The following is an 18,252-nucleotide window of genomic DNA, read 5'->3' on the forward strand; positions in this document are numbered from 1 at the left end:
AAGCTGAAGAGACTTAACCTCTTTAGCCTTTCCTCATACGAGAGGAGTTCTATCCTCTATCATTTTGGTTGCTCTTTTTTGAACCTTTTCTAATTCCGCTATATCTTTTTTGAGATACGGCAACCAGAACTGAACTTAGTACTCAAGGTGAGGTCACACCATGGAGCGACACAGAGGCATTATAGTATTTTTAGTCTTATTGACCATCCCTTTCCTAATAATTCCTAGCATCTTATTTCCTTCTTTGCCTGCCGCCACACGTTGAGCTGAAGATTTCAGCATATTATCTAGAATGACACTTAGATCTTTTTCTTGGTTGCTGACTCCCAAGGTGGACCCAAGCATCGGGTAACTAGGATTTGGATTATTCTTTTCAGTGTGCATCAACTGGCATTGTCCACCATCCAGCAAGCATGGTGCATAGCCTCAGGTACCATGAATTGGACTTCCTTGCTGGGACAGCTCCCAATTTCAAAAATTCCCTTGTAACCATCTCTTGCTGGCTCTCTTCCAGATATCTAATTGCAAACTTGATGGCGCTTTCTCTAATGTCTTGCACTAACACAAATACAGTCTCGTTCATCTTCCCTGTTTCATATTTCTCTTGATAAACAGTATTCTGAAAGCGCTTAAAGAGGACCATTACATGTTCAATTTGTTGTTTCACTGTAGTTTACAAAATACAGTCAGTCTAATTTGGTTCACAATTGCTCATCCTATATAATAATTCTCACCTCCAACGTTCTATGCTTGGGACCGTGGCTCCCTGGCTGCAAGTGGTCTGCGAGGCAGACACGCACGGACGTCACTGACGCCAACACAGCTGATTCCAAGGCAAGGGGAGGTGTTTCCCTACTCCTCCTACTGCCTCGGAATCAGCTGTCCCCCCCCCCCCCCCCCCGCGCTATGGCCCCCTCGAAACCCACCCCCTCCCGTGAACCTGTCGATCCCCCCCCCCGGAATGCCAAAAACTGCCGCCGCCGTTGTTGTGCTACCTTCCCTTCCCGTAGGTTGTTCAATCATCTTCTTAGAAAGTTTAACTCCGTGCGTCTGACGTCAGACGCACGGAGTTAAACTTTCTAAGATGATTGAAGAACCTACGGGAAGGGAAGGTAGCACAACGACGGCGGCGGTAGTTTTCGCTGGCACGGGGGGGGGGGGGGGGGAAACGACAGGTTCGCAGAAGGGGGGGTTCGAGGGGGCCGTAGCAAGGGGGGGGGGGAATTGCCTGCCTAAGGCCCGTTTCCTTGCCTACAGAAACGGGCCTTTTTTTTACTAGTATTCAAGAATGCCTAATGCGGATTGTGGAATTATTATTATTTGAAGCCTTCAGAACATCAGCGTTGTTGAGCTACCAGTCAATGTTCACCCATTTAATTGAAGTTTTGCCTGAAATGTTCCTTCATATATACAAATAAAATTATGTGGGTAAGGTGGTTATCTTTACAAACTTCAAAAATAAGCTCCACCCTAATTCTGATGTCTTCTATTAGAAAGGAAAAATGAAACATGGAGAAGGGTTATGAGTGCAGTACAAAGGGGATACAATGAACAAGGTGGTGAGAAGAGTGTACATGCAAAAAAAAAAAAAAAACCTAACTACTATCTGCTACGTGTAAAATATGGCACAGTATTACTAACACAGTAACAAAGTAACATAGTAAATGACGGCAGATAAAGACCTGAACAGTCCATCCAGTCTGCCCAACAAGATAAACTCATTTTACAAGGTATGTAACACTTTGTGTATACCCGAGTTTGATTTGTCCCTGCCTTTCTCAGGGCACAGACCATAAAAGTCTGCCCAGCACTGTTTCTGTACTAAAAGTTCTGAAGCTAAGGTCGAAGCCCCTTAAAATTTACACTCCAGCCCATCCCTATCTATTCAGTCACAATCAGGGCACAGACTGTAGAAGTCCGCCCTGCACCAGTTTTACTCTCTAAATACCGGCGTCGCCACCCAATCTCCGCTAAGGTTCCGTAGATCCATTCCTTCTAAACAGGATTCCTTTGTGTTTATCCCAAGCACATTTGAATTCCATTACCATTTTCATCTCCACCACCTCCCGCAGGAGGGCATTCCAGGTATCTACCACCCTCTCCGTGAAAAAATACTTCCTGACATTACTCCCGAGTCTGCCCCCTTCAACCTCAATTCATGTCCTCTAGTTCTACCACCTTCCCGTCTCCGGAAAAGGTTCGTTTGCGGATTAATACCTTTCAAATATTTGAATGTCTGTATCGTGTCACCCCTGTTTCCCCATTCCTCCAAGGTATACATGTTTAGGTCAGCAAGTCGCTCCTCGTACAGTTTGCAATACCTTTTTCAGGTATTCCCCTATTTTATCAAAATCAGTAGGTCTGAAATCCAGTACTTTTAGTTTTGTGCGTCCACACTCTGCCTTCACCCTTATATCAAACCATTTCGTGTGATGATCACTATTACATAGGTGGGCACCCACCCGGATATTAGAAACACTTCCTCCATTCATGAGCACTAGAGCCAGCATCGACCCTTCCCTCATGGGTTCCGTCACCATTTGTCTGAGCAACGCACTTTGACAGGCGTCCACAATCTCCCTACTTCTTTCCGATTCCGCAGACGGGACGTTCCAATCCACATCAGACAAGTTGAAATCTCCCAACAGTAGTACCTCCCCTTTCATACCATAGTTTATTATCGTCTTCCCAAAATCACCTCGGGGCAGCTTACTATCAGGGCTGTGGAGTCCGAGTCAGAATTGGGGTCAGTAAAAATGTACTGACTGACTCCAGCTTCAAAATAAAAACTCATATGGCAAATTTATCAACTTATATCTTTGCTTTCAATCTAAAGTTATATTTACCAGTACTTTAGATCCAGATCAAAGAATTTTTTTTAAGAGATTGCGTTAAGAGTCTTTTTCTTATCAAGCAGCTTTACATTGGAATATGATCCCACTACATGTCAAACAATTGCCTACTTATGCTCTGTTTCATAAAAGTAGGATAAATGTTACTCTGCAGTCCATAATATACAGAGTTTGTGTTTTTAATCATGTTGTTTGTTTAATATTTTCAAACTGTGGTATGATATTTGGTTGTTAGCCACATTGAACCAGAGTTATGGGATCATTGGTCTACAAATGCTATAACTGTAATCTAAAGTACTGATAAGTATCAGTTATATTTACCAGAAGTTTAGATTGCGAGCAAAGAATTTAAAGCCTAGGTTTAGGTTTATTAAAATTTGATATACCGCATAGCAAATACTAGGCGGTTTACATTAATAAAATATCAGTAAAAACAAAGAACACCAATATCAACGTTGAAGAACAGTAAGTAAAAGTAAGAACCATAAGGAGTTGGAGTCGGAAAACAGAAAAACAGAGGTGTTGTAATCGAAGGTTTGATGTACCGATTCCACAGCCCTGTTTACTATATCCAAAATTGTCGCTGGTCTAAAAATATTTAGAGGTAAAATGAAAACAAAAAATGAAAAAGGTAAAAGTGATATGAATTAGCAGACAATAAAAGACTTGTGAGTGTGTTTGATTTTATGGAAGACCACAGTTTTTCTTCCTGTGTTATTCAGCAGAACTGCTATTAGTCTGGCCTTACTTTAAGTCAAACGTTTTAGCCTTTCCTACTTTGTTGTATCTTCCCAATGTCTCCAACCCTTCAGTGCAAACCTTTCTAAGTAGTTTAACACTTCTGACACTTTACATACAACCATCACTATCTAAGTTTTACAATGTAGTAGCCTAGCCTGCCCCCAATTTATACCAAATATTCTGAATATGAAAATATCATAAGTACATAAGTAATGCCATACTGGGAAAAGACCAAGGGTCCATCAAGCCCAGCATCCTGTCCACGACAGCGGCCAATCCAGGCCAAGGGCACCTGGCAAGCTATATGTTATTCCTGGAATTGTGGATGTTTCCCAAGTCCATTTAGTAGCGGTTTATGGACTTGTCCTTTAGGAAACCGTCCAACCCCTTTTTAAACTCTGCTAAGCTAACCGCCTTCACCACTTTTTCCGGCAACAAATTCCAGAGTTTAATTATACGTTGGGTGAAGAAAGATTTTCTCCGATTTGTTTTAAATGTACTACACTGTAGTTTCATCGCATGCCCCCTAGTCCTAGTATTTTTGGAAAGCGTGAACAGACGCTTCACATCCACCTGTTCCACTCCACTCATTATTTTATATACCTCTATCATGTCTCCCCTCAGCCGCCTCTTCTCCAAGCTGAATAGCCCTAGCCTCCTTTGTCTTTCTTCATAGGGAAGTCATCCCATCCCCGCTATCAGTATATCAATGTATGTCTTTTAACAGATCTGTAACAAATGTGACATGTTCATTGCTCACTCCTTCTAAAAGGCATCTAGTACTACCTCATCTTGGTTTCACCAAGATAACATCAGATAAATGCAGTGTTCAGCAAAACGTGTACATTGTTTTTTTCTAAACAATGGTTACCAACAGTGGCGTTCCTGGGGGGGGGGGGGGGGGCGCGGTGGATGTTCTCCTTCCCGGGTACACGCCGCTGGGGGGGGGGGGGGGGGTGCCGTGCGCGCCTGTCCTTCCTTCGTTCCATGCTCCCTCTGCCCCAGAACAGATAACTTCCTGTTCCGGGGCAGAGGGAGCATGGAACGAAGGAAGGACAGGCGTGCACCCGGGGGGGGGGGGGGGGGTGTCCTTTCGCCAGGGGGGGTCGCGCTGAATCCGGGGGGGGGGGGGCACTGCACCCGGGGGGCGGGGCGCATCGGCGATCCACCCTGGGTGTCGGCCCCCTCCTAGGAACGCCACTGGTTACCAATGCCATGCAAGTTTTCATGTCCAATAGACCAAAGTAGTGATGGACCTGCTGGAATGGGTCCAAGGAAAAAGCTTATTGGAATATCTGTAAGCAATACTAGATTCTAACCAGGCACATAGCGTATGAGCACAGCAAGTACCCTGTGGCATGTATCGTCCTACACCAGGTTCGCAACCCAGTCAATCAGGACACACCTAGCCAGTCGGGTTTTCAGGATATCCATAATGAATATGCATGAGAAAGATTTGCATTCAATGGAAATCATGCATGCAAGTTTACCTGACTGGCTGGGAGGGTCCTGAGGACTGGGTTGAGAACCACTGCCCTAGACAATAAGAACCCACGTGACCAGTTATACATGACTCCGTTCGAATAAAAGCAGGAACAAGGTGGGCGCTGCTAAGAGGCTGTCTTTTCCAAAGCACTCCATTTCAATTTTTAAAAAACTTGGCATTTTGCTCAACACATGAACCACAACAAACAAAAAGAAATGGCACAGACGTCTCGATTATTGATGACTGAAGCAAGTACATCAATCACAGATGTGAACCAAAATCCAGCCTCAAAACAAGGAGTGGAGGAGTGGCCTAGTGGTTAGAGTGGTGGACTTTGGTCCTGGGGAACTGAGGAACTGAGTTCGATTCCCGGCACAGGCAGCTCCTTGTGACTCTGGGCAAGTCACTTAACCCTCCATTGCCCCATGTAAGCCGCATTGAGCCTGCCATGAGTGGGAAAGCGCAGGGTACAAATGTAACAAAAATAAAATAGATACTATTGGAGATTCTACATGGAATGTTGCTACTATTGGAGATTCTACATGGAATGTTGCTACTATTGAGATTCTGTTGCTACTATTGGAGATTCTACATGGAATGTTGCTATTCCACTAGCAACATTCCATGTAGAAGGCTGCGCAGGCTTCTGTTTCTGCGAGTCTGACGTCCTGCACGTATGTGCAGGACGTCAGACTCGCAGAAGCAGAAGCCTGCGCGGCCACATTGGTGATGTGCAAGGGCCGACTTCTACATGGTCTACATGGAATGTTGCTAGTGGAATAGCAACATTCTATGTAGAATCTCAAATAGTAGCAACAGTGGAGGAGTGGCCTAGTGGTTAGGGTGGTGGACTTTGGTCCTGAGGAGCTGAGTTTGATTCCCACCTCAGGCACAGGCAGCTCCTTGTGACTCTGGGCAAGTCACTTAACCCTCCATTGCCCCATGTAAGCCGCATTGAGCCTGCCATGAGTGGGAAAGCGCAGGGTACAAATGTAACAAAAATAAAATAAATAAAAAAATATAGGGAGTTAAGCCATTTCAGGGGTGGTTTTATCCACAAATTTTGTGGCTAAGCTTTTTTGTGAACAGAATGGAAAGCATTTTGTTTTTTTTCACTGAGCAAAAATAAACACACAAAACAGCCCCCTACTATTTAGCTTGTTATTGTGCCCAGTAGGTACAGTAACAAGTTACTTACACTGGCCTACTTTCTCTCATTGTTTTGCAATAATAAATGTGTGCATAAACCAAGGAGCAACAGTTATTTATATTTGTATGCAAAATATCGTTAGATATATTTTTTCCAAGCTGAAAGGGGATAAACTGGCAGAGAAGGGTGAATCTTCCTACTTAAAAAGGTACAGTGTTTTGCACACATTTCTCCCTGTATTTCATATTGTAACTAGCTGTTGTGCCCGTAAAAATGGGCTGGTATTGGGGTTTTCCTTCCCCTCCCCCCCACGAGGTCACCACCGCTCCCCTCCCCCCCGCGAGGTCGCCACCGCTCCCCCCCCCCCCCCCCCTGGAGTCGCCGCCGCCACCACCCCTCCACCCGGCCCTCTCTTCCCTTCTGAACTTACACATCCATTTGCCGAACGCAGCAACGCACATCAGCTCAGCTGCCATGGGCCCTTCCTTCTCTGCCTGTGGCCCCGCCCTCCTGTGACGTAACGTCAGCGAGGGCAGGACACAGGCAGAGAAGGGGCAGCTCAGCTGATGTGCATTGCTGCGTTCGGCAAATGGATGTGTAAGTTCAGAAGGGAAGAGAGGGCCCGGGCCGGGTGGAGGGGTGGCGGCGGCAGCAACTCCGAGGGGGGGGGGGGGAGCGGTAGCAACCTCGGCGGCGCAGTTTCCCTCTCTGTCCCGCCCCCCGTCATCACGTATTGACGCGGGGGAGGGACAGAGAGGTAAGTCTCTACTGCGCATTTGCGAGTGAGTCGGTCACTTGCCGTTTATATGTTTGATTAACAGTTCACTTTCTGGCTATATGAAATTATTTGGTGGACTCCCATACCTCTTAATTTATTTTTGTCCCTTGAAAGCATTATTTGGTTACATCTTTTTCCATTATTTTAAAGGTAAAAGGTTCCAAAATAATCCCCCCCCCCCCCTTTTTTTTTTTGCTTCATTTGATTTGGACCTTATCCAATTTCATGCAGCTTTACATACAAGTCCCATGTTAACAAAAGAACTAATTCAAATATAGACCAAACCTATGAATTTTTTTAATGTGCTTGTAGCATAATATTCAAATCACATAACTTGTAAACCACAAGGAATGAATATGATTGTTCTAGCTGTACTCAATACTCTGCTTAAAACATTTACTTGCCTCTTCCTTGGTTCTGTTGCTTCCTCTCTGACTCCTAGACGTTATTTCTTTTCCTTCCAGCACATTTCATTTCTATATATATCTATACCAGAGGTTTGTGACCCAGTCCTCAGGGCACACCCAGCCAGTCGGGGTTTTCAAGATATCCCCATTCTGATCCTGGAAGTTCTTCAGCGCTAAGCCCCCTTCCTGTGGAATGGTGATCTTCCAAGTCAAGACAGTAACCGTAGCATATGCTTTGGGAAAGTGGAAAGGATATCCAAATCTTTCTGTGATAATGGGTAGAGAGTTTCCCTGCGTCTCCAGTGCATTTCAGCACCATCTCTGTGGAGCCCCACGGCAAAGTAACCATCTTCCTAAACCTTTATGAAGAAAAGTCTTGGACAAATCTTGTGTTTATGTTTACCTCTTCAAGGATGGACTCAACCGTCATCGGGGCCAATATAACTTGGGGAAATATGTAAATTCAGCTCTTCTCTGAAGAACAAGATTCGTCACCCTCTTCTGTAGAAACTACACCTTCCTCTGGAGATAGGCTTCAAATGGGGCTGTCCCCTCAACTCCTTCCCATTCTTCCTCAAATGAGGATGCAGGGAAATGGACCCCATGGCTCCCCTAAAGTTTTGATGACATTTACAGGTGCTCCAAATTCTCCTCATTTCCCAGGGGGTGATCTTACACTTGTGAGAGATTTTTTTTTTTTTTTAAAGGTATATTTATTATTTTCCACAAATCCAAGTTCAGTACAATATCCAACATTTCAACTGAATATACATCCAAATTTAACTTTAACTATATCCATCAGAAGCTGCAAAACCCCCTTCCAACCCCCCACTCGTGAGAGATTTCTAATATGCTTCATGGTAAGCAGCCCCTGAAGGGACACCAGAAAATAAGACGGCACCTTCTGGAAGCAGGCAGTTACCTCTTGAAAAATTTGGGGTCTCAAAATGGCAAGGGCGCCCTCTATCGGTCCCCTCCTGCCCGAGAGATGGGCCTGTAGCTGGAACTTTCTCAGCATATCCACCTGCTACTACTGAGGTTGCTGCACAGTAGGAGCTAAACTAGTAGAATCCAAAACAGCTGTGGATCTAGATGTTGTGAAACTGCAATCATGGCAGCAGCTGGGTTCTCAGTCACCATGGGAAGGAATTCTCAGATCAGCTCGAGCCCATACTATCTCCGTCACAAGTGGGGCAGAAGGACCTGGCTGTACAGTTAATACATTGGCTCCCACATGCTCCACACAGCTGACCTCTCGTTAGCATGACTATTCAGCTAGTCTCCCCCTCCCTCAGTAGCCTTAAGAATGCCCTCACTCAACAGCTCATCCTTCTTACTCAAGCTAGCTTTCTCCTGAGCTCCCCAGAGCTGCTCCATTCATTGCTAAGTTCTTTTTTATTCATTTTGTAATAAATTTTATTCCTGCAGATACAGTTCAAGCTGGAAACAAAAGAAATACCTATCTGCTTCACAAAGTTGGAAGGAGGGAGTAGGTAGAATATTTTAATTATGGTACACCACTTTGTTGAGATAATCAAAAGGTGGTATATCGAATAGCAAAAACATATATCCACTTAAGGGCCTTCTCCTGACAAACGTCCAAGGAACTACTGTCCGAGGTGCCAAGTCACACCAAAGAACACGACCCCCAGATCAAGGTCTTGGGGCAGAGAGAGAAATCTAGTCAATCAGCAGAAAGGTCCAAGACCGATCGTCAAGACCTTCAAGTAAGCTTACTCCCAACTCCCACAAGACCCAAGTGGCACAGGGTATGTCTGAGGAAGACAGGCCAAAAATAACAACTTGCTGCACCAGTCCAGCTATTACAGGCAAAGAATACTGGCAATTTCCAGTGTTACACCACTCCTTATACTTTGATATCGTCACTGGAAAGTTCCAGGTCTTTGCCAACATTCATTTATCTGGACTGGTCTAGAAAGAAGAAAAAGAAATGATGTTTGAACAAACATTGATTTTTGGCAGTAGACAGTGATCTAATGGGAAGCAAACATAACTTTACAAGTTAACAGCCCCATTACGGTCTCAGATCAGGCGCAGCGAATGCTACATACCTGTAGAAGGTATTCTCCGAGGACAGCAGGCTGATTGTTCTCACTGATGGGTGACGTCCACGGCAGCCCCTCCAATCGGAATCTTCACTAGCAAAGTCCTTTGCTAGCCCTCGCGCGCATGCGCGGCCGTCTTCCCGCCCGAAACCGGCTCGAGCCGGCCAGTCCAGTATGTAGCAAGACAATACAAGGGAAGACACAACTCCAAAGGGGAGGCGGGCGGGTTTGTGAGAACAATCAGCCTGCTGTCCTCGGAGAATACCTTCTACAGGTATGTAGCATTCGCTTTCTCCGAGGACAAGCAGGCTGCTTGTTCTCACTGATGGGGTATCCCTAGCCCCCAGGCTCACTCAAAACAACAACAATGGTCAATTGGGCCTCGCAACGGCGAGGACATAACTGAGATTGACCTAAAAAATTTACCAACTAACTGAGAGTGTAGCCTGGAACAGAACAAACAGGGCCCTCGGGGGGGGGGGGGGGGGGGGGTGGAGTTGGATCCTAAAGCCCAAACAGGTTCTGAAGAACTGACTGCCCGAACCGACTGTCGCGTCGGGTATCCTGCTGCAGGCAGTAATGAGATGTGAATGTGTGGACAGATGACCACGTCGCAGCTTTGCAAATTTCTTCAATGGAGGCTGACTTCAAGTGGGCTACCGACGCAGCCATGGCTCTAACATTATGAGCCGTGACATGACCCTCAAGAGCCAGCCCCGCCTGGGCGTAAGTGAAGGAAATGCAATCTGCTAGCCAATTGGATATGGTGCGTTTCCCCACAGCCACTCCCCTCCTATTGGGATCAAAAAAAACAAACAATTGGGCGGACTGTCTGTTGGGCTGTGTCCGCTCCAGGTAGAAGGCCAATGCTCTCTTGCAGTCCAATGTGTGCAGCTGACGTTCAGCAGGGCAGGAATGAGGACGGGGAAAGAATGTTGGCAAGACAATTGACTGGTTCAGATGGAACTCCGACACGACCTTTGGCAAGAACTTAGGGTGAGTGCGGAGGACTACTCTGTTATGATGAAATTTGGTGTAAGGGGCCTGGGCTACCAGGGCCTGAAGCTCACTGACTCTACGAGCTGAAGTAACTGCCACCAAGAAAATGACCTTCCAGGTCAAGTACTTCAGATGGCAGGAGTTCAGTGGCTCAAAAGGAGGTTTCATCAGCTGGGTAAGAACGACATTGAGATCCCATGACACTGTAGGAGGCTTGATAGGGGGCTTTGACAACAGCAAACCTCTCATGAAGCGAACAACTAAAAGCTGTCCTGAGATCGGCTTACCTTCCACACGGTAATGGTATGCACTAATCGCACTAAGGTGAACCCTTACAGAGTTGGTCTTAAGACCAGACTCAGACAAGTGCAGAAGGTATTCAAGCAGGGTCTGTGTAGGACAAGAGCGAGGATCTAGGGCCTTGCTGTCACACCAGACGGCAAACCTCCTCCATAAAAAGAAGTAACTCCTCTTAGTGGAATCTTTCCTGGAAGCAAGCAAGATGCGGGAGACACCCTCTGACAGACCCAAAGAGGCAAAGTCTACGCTCTCAACATCCAGGCCGTGAGAGCCAGGGACCGGAGGCTGGGATGCAGAAGAGCCCCTTCGTCCTGCGTGATGAGGGTCGGAAAACACTCCAATCTCCACGGTTCTTCGGAGGATAACTCCAGAAGAAGAGGGAACCAGATCTGACGCGGCCAAAAGGGAGCAATCAGAATCATGGTGCCTCGGTCTTGCTTGAGTTTCAACAAAGTCTTCCCCACGAGAGGAATGGGAGGATAAGCATACAGCAGGCCCTCCCCCCAATCCAGGAGGAAGGCATCCGATGCCAGTCTGCCGGGGGCCTGAAGCCTGGAACAGAACTGAGGGACTTTGTGATTTGCTCGAGATGCGAAAAGATCCACCAAGGGGGTGCCCCACGCTTGGAAGATCTGGCGCACCACTCGGGAGTTGAGCGACCACTCGTGAGGTTGCATAATCCTGCTCAGTCTGTCGGCCAGACTGTTGTTTACGCCTGCCAGATATGTGGCTTGGAGCACCATGCCTTGACGGCGAGCCCAGAGCCACATGCTGACGGCTTCCTGACACAGGGGGCGAGATCCGGTGCCCCCCTGCTTGTTGACATAGTACATGGCAACCTGGTTGTCTGTCTGAATTTGGATAATTTGGTGGGACAGCCGATCTCTGAAAGCCTTCAGAGCGTTCCAGATCGCTCGCAACTCCAGAAGATTGATCTGTAGATCGCGTTCCTGGAGGGACCAGCTTCCTTGGGTGTGAAGCCCATCGACATGAGCTCCCCATCCCAGGAGAGACGCATCCGTGGTCAGCACTTTTTGTGGCTGAGGAATTTGGAAAGGACGTCCCAGAGTCCACCAATACAGGGATTCGAGAAAACTCGTGGACAGGTGGATCACGTCTTCTAGATCCCCAGCAGCCTGAAACCACTGGGAAGCTAGGGTCCATTGAGCAGATCTCATGTGAAGGCGGGCCATGGGAGTCACATGAACTGTGGAGGCCATGTGGCCCAGCAATCTCAACATCTGCCGAGCTGTGATCTGCTGGGATGCTCGCACCCGCGAGACGAGGGACAACAAGTTGTTGGCTCTTGTCTCTGGGAGATAGGCGCGAGCCGTCCGAGAATCCAGCAGAGCTCCTATGAATTCGAGTCTCTGCACTGGGAGAAGATGGGACTTTGGGTAATTTATTACAAACCCCAGTAACTCCAGGAGGCGAATAGTCATCTGCATGGACTGCAGGGCTCCTGCCTCGGACGTGTTCTTCACCAGCCAATCGTCGAGATACGGGAACACGTGCACCCCCAGCCTGCGAAGTGCCGCTGCTACTACAGCCAGGCACTTTGTGAACACCCTGGGCGCAGAGGCGAGCCCAAAGGGTAGCACACAGTACTGGAAGTGACGTGTGCCCAGCTGAAATCGCAGATACTGTCTGTGAGCTGGCAGTATCAGGATGTGTGTGTAGGCATCCTTCAAGTCCAGACAGCATAGCCAATCGTTTGCCTGAATCATGGGAAGAAGGGTGCCTAGGGAAAGCATCCTGAACTTTTCTTTTACGAGATATTTGTTCAGGGCCATTAGGTCTAGGATGGGACGCATTCCCCCTGTTTTCTTTTCCACAAGGAAGTACCTGGAATAGAATCCCAGCCCTTCTTGCCCGGATGGCACGGGCTCGACCGCATTGGCGCTGAGAAGGGCGGAGAGTTCCTCTGCAAGTACCTGCTTGTGCTGGAAGCTGTAAGACTGAGCTCCCGGTGGACAATTTGGAGGTTTTGAGGCCAAATTGAGGGTGTATCCTTGCCGGACTATTTGCAGAACCCACTGATCGGAGGTTATGAGAGGCCACCTTTGGTGAAAAGCTTTCAACCTCCCCCCGACCGGCAGGTCGCCCGGCACTGATACTTGGATGTCGGCTATGCTCTGCTGGAGCCAGTCAAAAGCTCGCCCCTTGCTTTTGCTGGGGAGCCGCAGGGCCTTGCTGAGGCGCACGCTGCTGACGAGAGCGAGCGCGCTGGGGCTTAGCCTGGGCCGCAGGCTGTCGAGAAGGGGGATTGTACCTACGCTTGCCAGAAGAGTAGGGAACAGTCCTCCTTCCCCAAAAAAATCTTCTACCTGTAGAGGTAGAGGCTGAAGGCTGCCGGCGGGAGAACTTGTCGAATGCGGTGTCCCGCTGGTGGAGATGCTCTACCACCTGCTCGACCTTCTCTCCAAAAATATTGTCCGCACGGCAAGGCGAGTCCGCAATCCGCTGCTGGAGTCTATTCTCCAGGTTGGAGGCACGCAGCCATGAGAGCCTGCGCATCACCACACCTTGAGCAGCGGCCCTGGACGCAACATCAAAGGTGTCATACACCCCTCTGGCCAGGAATTTTCTGCACGCCTTCAGCTGCCTGACCACCTCCTGAAAAGGCTTGGCTTGCTCAGGGGGAAGAGCATCAACCAAGCCCGCCAACTGCCGCACATTGTTCCGCATGTGTATGCTCGTGTAGAGCTGGTAGGACTGGATTTTGGCCACGAGCATAGAAGAATGGTAGGCCTTCCTCCCAAAGGAGTCTAAGGTTCTAGAGTCTTTGCCCGGGGGCGCCGAAGCATGCTCCCTAGAACTCTTAGCCTTCTTTAGGGCCAAATCCACAACTCCAGAGTCATGAGGCAACTGGGTGCGCATCAGCTCTGGGTCCCCATGGATCCGGTACTGGGACTCGATCTTCTTGGGAATGTGGGGATTACTTAGTGGCTTGGTCCAGTTCGCAAGCAATGTCTTTTTTAGGACATGGTGCAAGGGAACAGTGGACGCTTCCTTAGGTGGAGAAGGATAGTCCAGGAGCTCAAACATTTCAGCCCTGGGCTCGTCCTCCACAACCACCGGGAAGGGGATGGCCGTAGACATCTCCCGGACAAAGGAAGCGAAAGACAGACTCTCAGGAGGAGAAAGCTGTCTTTCAGGAGAGGGAGTGGGATCAGAAGGAAGACCCTCAGACTCCTCGTCCGAGAAATATCTGGGGTCTTCCCCTTCCTCCCACGAGGCCTCACCCTCGGTGTCAGACACAAGTTCACGAACCTGTGTCTGCAACCTCGCCCGGCTCGACTCGGTGGAGCCACGTCCACGATGGGGGCGTCGAGAGGTAGACTCCCTCGCCCGCATCGGCGAAGCTCCCTCCGCCGACGTAGTCGGGGAGCCTTCCTGAGAGGTGGCCGCAGTCGGCACCACACGCGGTACCGACGTCGGGGACCTCACTCCGGGCGATGGGCCAGCCGGCGCCACGCTCGACGGTACCGGAGGCGCAAGCACCGCCGGTACCGGAGGGGTAGGGCGCAACAGCTCTCCCAGAATCTCTGGGAGAACGGCCCGGAGGCTCTCGTTCAGAGCGGCTGCAGAGAAAGGCAAAGAGGTCGATGCAGACGTCGACGTCAGAACCTGTTCCGGGCGAGGAGGCTGTTCCGGGCTGTCCAGAGTGGAGCGCATCGACACCTCCTGAACAGAGGGTGAGCGGTCCTCTCGGTGCCGATGCCTGCTGGGTGCCGACTCCCTCGGCGACCCAGAGCTCTCGGTGCCGACGCGGGGAGGCGATCGGTGTCGATGCTTCTTCGACTTCTTCCGAAGCATGTCACCGGAGCTCCCCGGCACCGACGAGGAGGACGTAGAATCCAGCCGTCGCTTCCTCGGGGCCGAGGCCGAAGGAGGTCGGTCTCGGGGGGGCTGTACCGCAGGAGCCCTCAGGGTAGGAGGAGACCCACCCGAAGGCTCACCGCCACCAGCAGGGGAATGGACAGCCCTCACCTGCACTCCTGACGATGCACCACCGTCCGACGACATCAGCAGACGAGGTCCCGGTACCACCGACGTCGATGCAGTCGCCCGATACCTTGGCGCCGATGCAGAGGCCCGATGCCTCGATGCACTCGATGCAGTGGCGGCCGAGGAAGATGGTCTGGACGCTGACGACGTCGATGCACTCGAAGATCCCGGTGCCGATGCCGACGAAGAGCCCGAGAACAACACGTTCCACTGGGCTAATCTCGCCACCTGAGTCCGCCTTTGAAGCAGGGAACACAGACTACAGTTCTGAGGGCGGTGCTCGGCCCCCAGACACTGAAGACACGACGAGTGTCGATCAGTGAGCGAGATTATCCGGGCGCACTGGGTGCACTTCTTGAAGCCGCTGGAAGGCTTCGATGTCATGGGCGGAAAAATCACGCCGGCGAAATCAAAATCCGAAATGACGGAAAAAGAGCACCAAAAACTTTTAAGGGAGAAAATCTCGACCGAGGCCGAAAAGAGGCCTACCCCGACAACGAAAGAAAACTTATCGGGGCAAAAAGCTGGAAGTACGGGACGGGGTTGACACGAAACCCGGGGGGGGGGGGGTTTCCGGAGCACTTCCCGACACTTTTAAAGACTTTTCCGAAGAAAAAAACACGTCCAAATAAATTTGGACGCGCGAGGTCGACTTTCCGGGGCTCGACACGGCGAAACACGACCGTACCGAGTGCGGACAAAAGAAGACTGGCCGGCTCGAGCCGGTTTCGGGCGGGAAGACGGCCGCGCATGCGCGGGCGCGCGAGGGCTAGCAAAGGACTTTGCTAGTGAAGATTCCGATTGGAGGGGCTGCCGTGGACGTCACCCATCAGTGAGAACAAGCAGCCTGCTTGTCCTCGGAGAATCATTACTCAGAGGGGATCTTCTAGATGCTGCAGTTTGACTTGCTGGCCTGTAATTCTTATTTAGCTGCGACCTATGCCCAAAATCACCTGAAACTTTCTGATATGAGACCATCATAAGTCCATCTACTGTAATATTCATCCACCCAAGTAACAGTTGTTGAAAATGGACAAGTATTCTTGTGGTGCCCTATTAAAACTATGCGCTTTCAGTTCACTACACAATAGGATGATCAGAGGCGGAAATATTGTTTCACTCAACAAATAGTTAAGCTCTGGAACTCTTTGCCAGAGAACGTGGTAACAGCGGTTAGGATATCTGGGTTTAAAAAAGGTTTGGACAAGTTTCTAGGGGAAAAGTCCATAGTCCTCTATTGAGACAGACATGGGGGAAGTCACTCCTTGCCCTGGGATGGGTAACATGGAATGTTGCTACTATTTGGGCTTCTGCCAGGTACTTGTGAGCTGGATTGGGCACTGTTGGAAACATGATACTGGGCTAGACAGACCATTGGTCTGACCCAGTATAGCTACTCTTATGTTCAGAGCTGAGTGTTTACAAGCACAGATATCCCCCTAAGACATCACTTCAGAAGAAGAAGAAATTATACCTTGTGACTAAAAACCAGGCAAGTTTTTCGAAGTCTGGAGATAGCCTCAGATAGGTCTTGATATGGGGTATGGCACTGGTCCGGCCAGATGTTTCTGCTGTCCACTTACTGCAAGTTTAAAAAGATGAAAGCTTATTCACTCACGTGAGATCCTGTTTGCTAAGTACTGAATCAGTTTGTGGCCTAATGTTTCAAACAGTAAATCAAAACAGCAATGTGTTCAAGATCGGTGTGCTGCTGGAAAGTTTGCTTTGTTAATGAAGCTCTATTTCATTTTTTTAAAGAATTAAATAAGCTTTTAAAATTATACAGAAAAACAAATTTGCATGTTCAAAAGATAAAGTTTGAAAATAGGTTTTTAACCAAAGATATCAAAAAGAATACCTTAAAAATATACAATTACATATAGCAAGTATACTAGTTTCAATATATATCATTTTGATACAATAAACATCCTGTTCAAACTTCTTCTACTAACCTATAAATGTACACACTCTGCTGCTCCCCCGTATCTCTCCACACTCGTCCTTCCCTACACCCCTTCCCGTGCACTCCGCTCCATGGATAAATCCTTATCTGTTCCCTTCTCCACTACTGCCAACGCCAGACTTCGCTCCTTCTGTCTCGCTGCACCCTACGCCTGGAATAAACTTCCTGAGCCCCTACGTCTTGCCCCATCCTTGGCCACCTTTAAATCTAGACTGAAAGCCCACCTCTTTGACATTGCTTTTGACTCGTAACCACTTGTAACCACTCGCCTCCACCTACCCTCCTCTCCTCCTTCCTGTACACATTAATTGATTTGATTTGCTTATTTTTTTTTTGTCTATTAGATTGTAAGCTCCTTGAGCAGGGACTGTCTTTTCGTGTATGGTGTACAGTGCTGCGTATGCCTTGTAGCGCTATAGAAGTGATAAATAATAGTAGTCTCTGGTAACCAGAGTTAATATTGTGATGTCATAATGCCTCAGGCCACCAATAAGAGCCAACCTCATCAGTGATGTCACAATGGCTTGATTGTCCTATACTTGGCTCACTTTTATTACATAGCTCTTTGAGCAGGGACTGTCTTTCTTCTATGATTGTGCAGCGCTGCGTACGCCTTGTAGCGCTATAGAAATGCTAAATAGTAGTAGTAGTAAACACCAAATGTATAGAACCGGTATTCGTTTTTTTTTTTTCCTTAATATGCTCAATTCCTAGATGTAATAGCCATATCCTAAATATATATATGGTCATATAGCAAGCATATAGAACAATATTTTAAGAAAATGTTCTCTCTATAAATAATAGTACATTTCTATCTTGTTAATTAAAAAAAAATGAGGTGGACAAGAAACTGGCACTAGCAGTAAACTGCATTGAAAAAACCACAATATAATACAACACCACATATTAGCACACTTACAGCATCCTGTTATACAAATACCCTCTATGTGAAAAGTCTAAAAAGGGGCCTTAGTTTAATTCTATTTTATAAAGGCAACATAGGTGCTTATACATATGCACACACACACACCACCTTGGGTGAATCTCTTCATAACGGCAGTTAACAAACACCAATAAATAAATAAATTAAGTAAATAAATAAATATACAATTCCTGTTTGAAATGTGCGGTAGCTGTGTTAGTCCACTTTTAAAGGTAATCAATAGAAATAAAATAAAACATGGAAAAGAAAATAAGATGATACCTTTTTTATTGGACATAACTTAATACATTTCTTGATTAGCTTTCGAAGGTTGCCCTTCTTCCTCAGATCGGAAATAAGCAAATGTGCTAGCTGACAGTGTATATAAGTGAAAACATTCAAGCATTACTATGACAGTAAAATAGATACTATTGGAGATTCTACATGGAATGTTGCTACTATTGGAGATTCTACATGGAATGTTGCTACTATTTGAGATTCTGTTGCTACTATTGGAGATTCTACATGGAATGTTGCTATTCCACTAGCAACATTCCATGTAGAAGGCTGCGCAGGC

At 47.8% G+C, this 18,252-nt stretch overlaps 1 protein-coding gene across 1 annotated transcript in view; it reads right to left on the reverse strand.

The window, feature by feature from the left end:
* Positions 1-18,252, reverse strand: part of TDP1 (tyrosyl-DNA phosphodiesterase 1) — a 179,561-nt gene that overhangs the window by 83,706 nt on the left and 77,603 nt on the right. The window contains exon 13 of the mRNA XM_030215270.1: positions 16,265-16,372. Within this exon, the coding sequence (XP_030071130.1) occupies positions 16,265-16,372 (108 nt within the window). The remainder of the gene's footprint in view (positions 1-16,264; positions 16,373-18,252) is intronic.

This window comes from Microcaecilia unicolor, chromosome 9, assembly GCF_901765095.1.
Source record: "Microcaecilia unicolor chromosome 9, aMicUni1.1, whole genome shotgun sequence".
Classification (NCBI taxonomy): domain Eukaryota; kingdom Metazoa; phylum Chordata; class Amphibia; order Gymnophiona; family Siphonopidae; genus Microcaecilia; species Microcaecilia unicolor.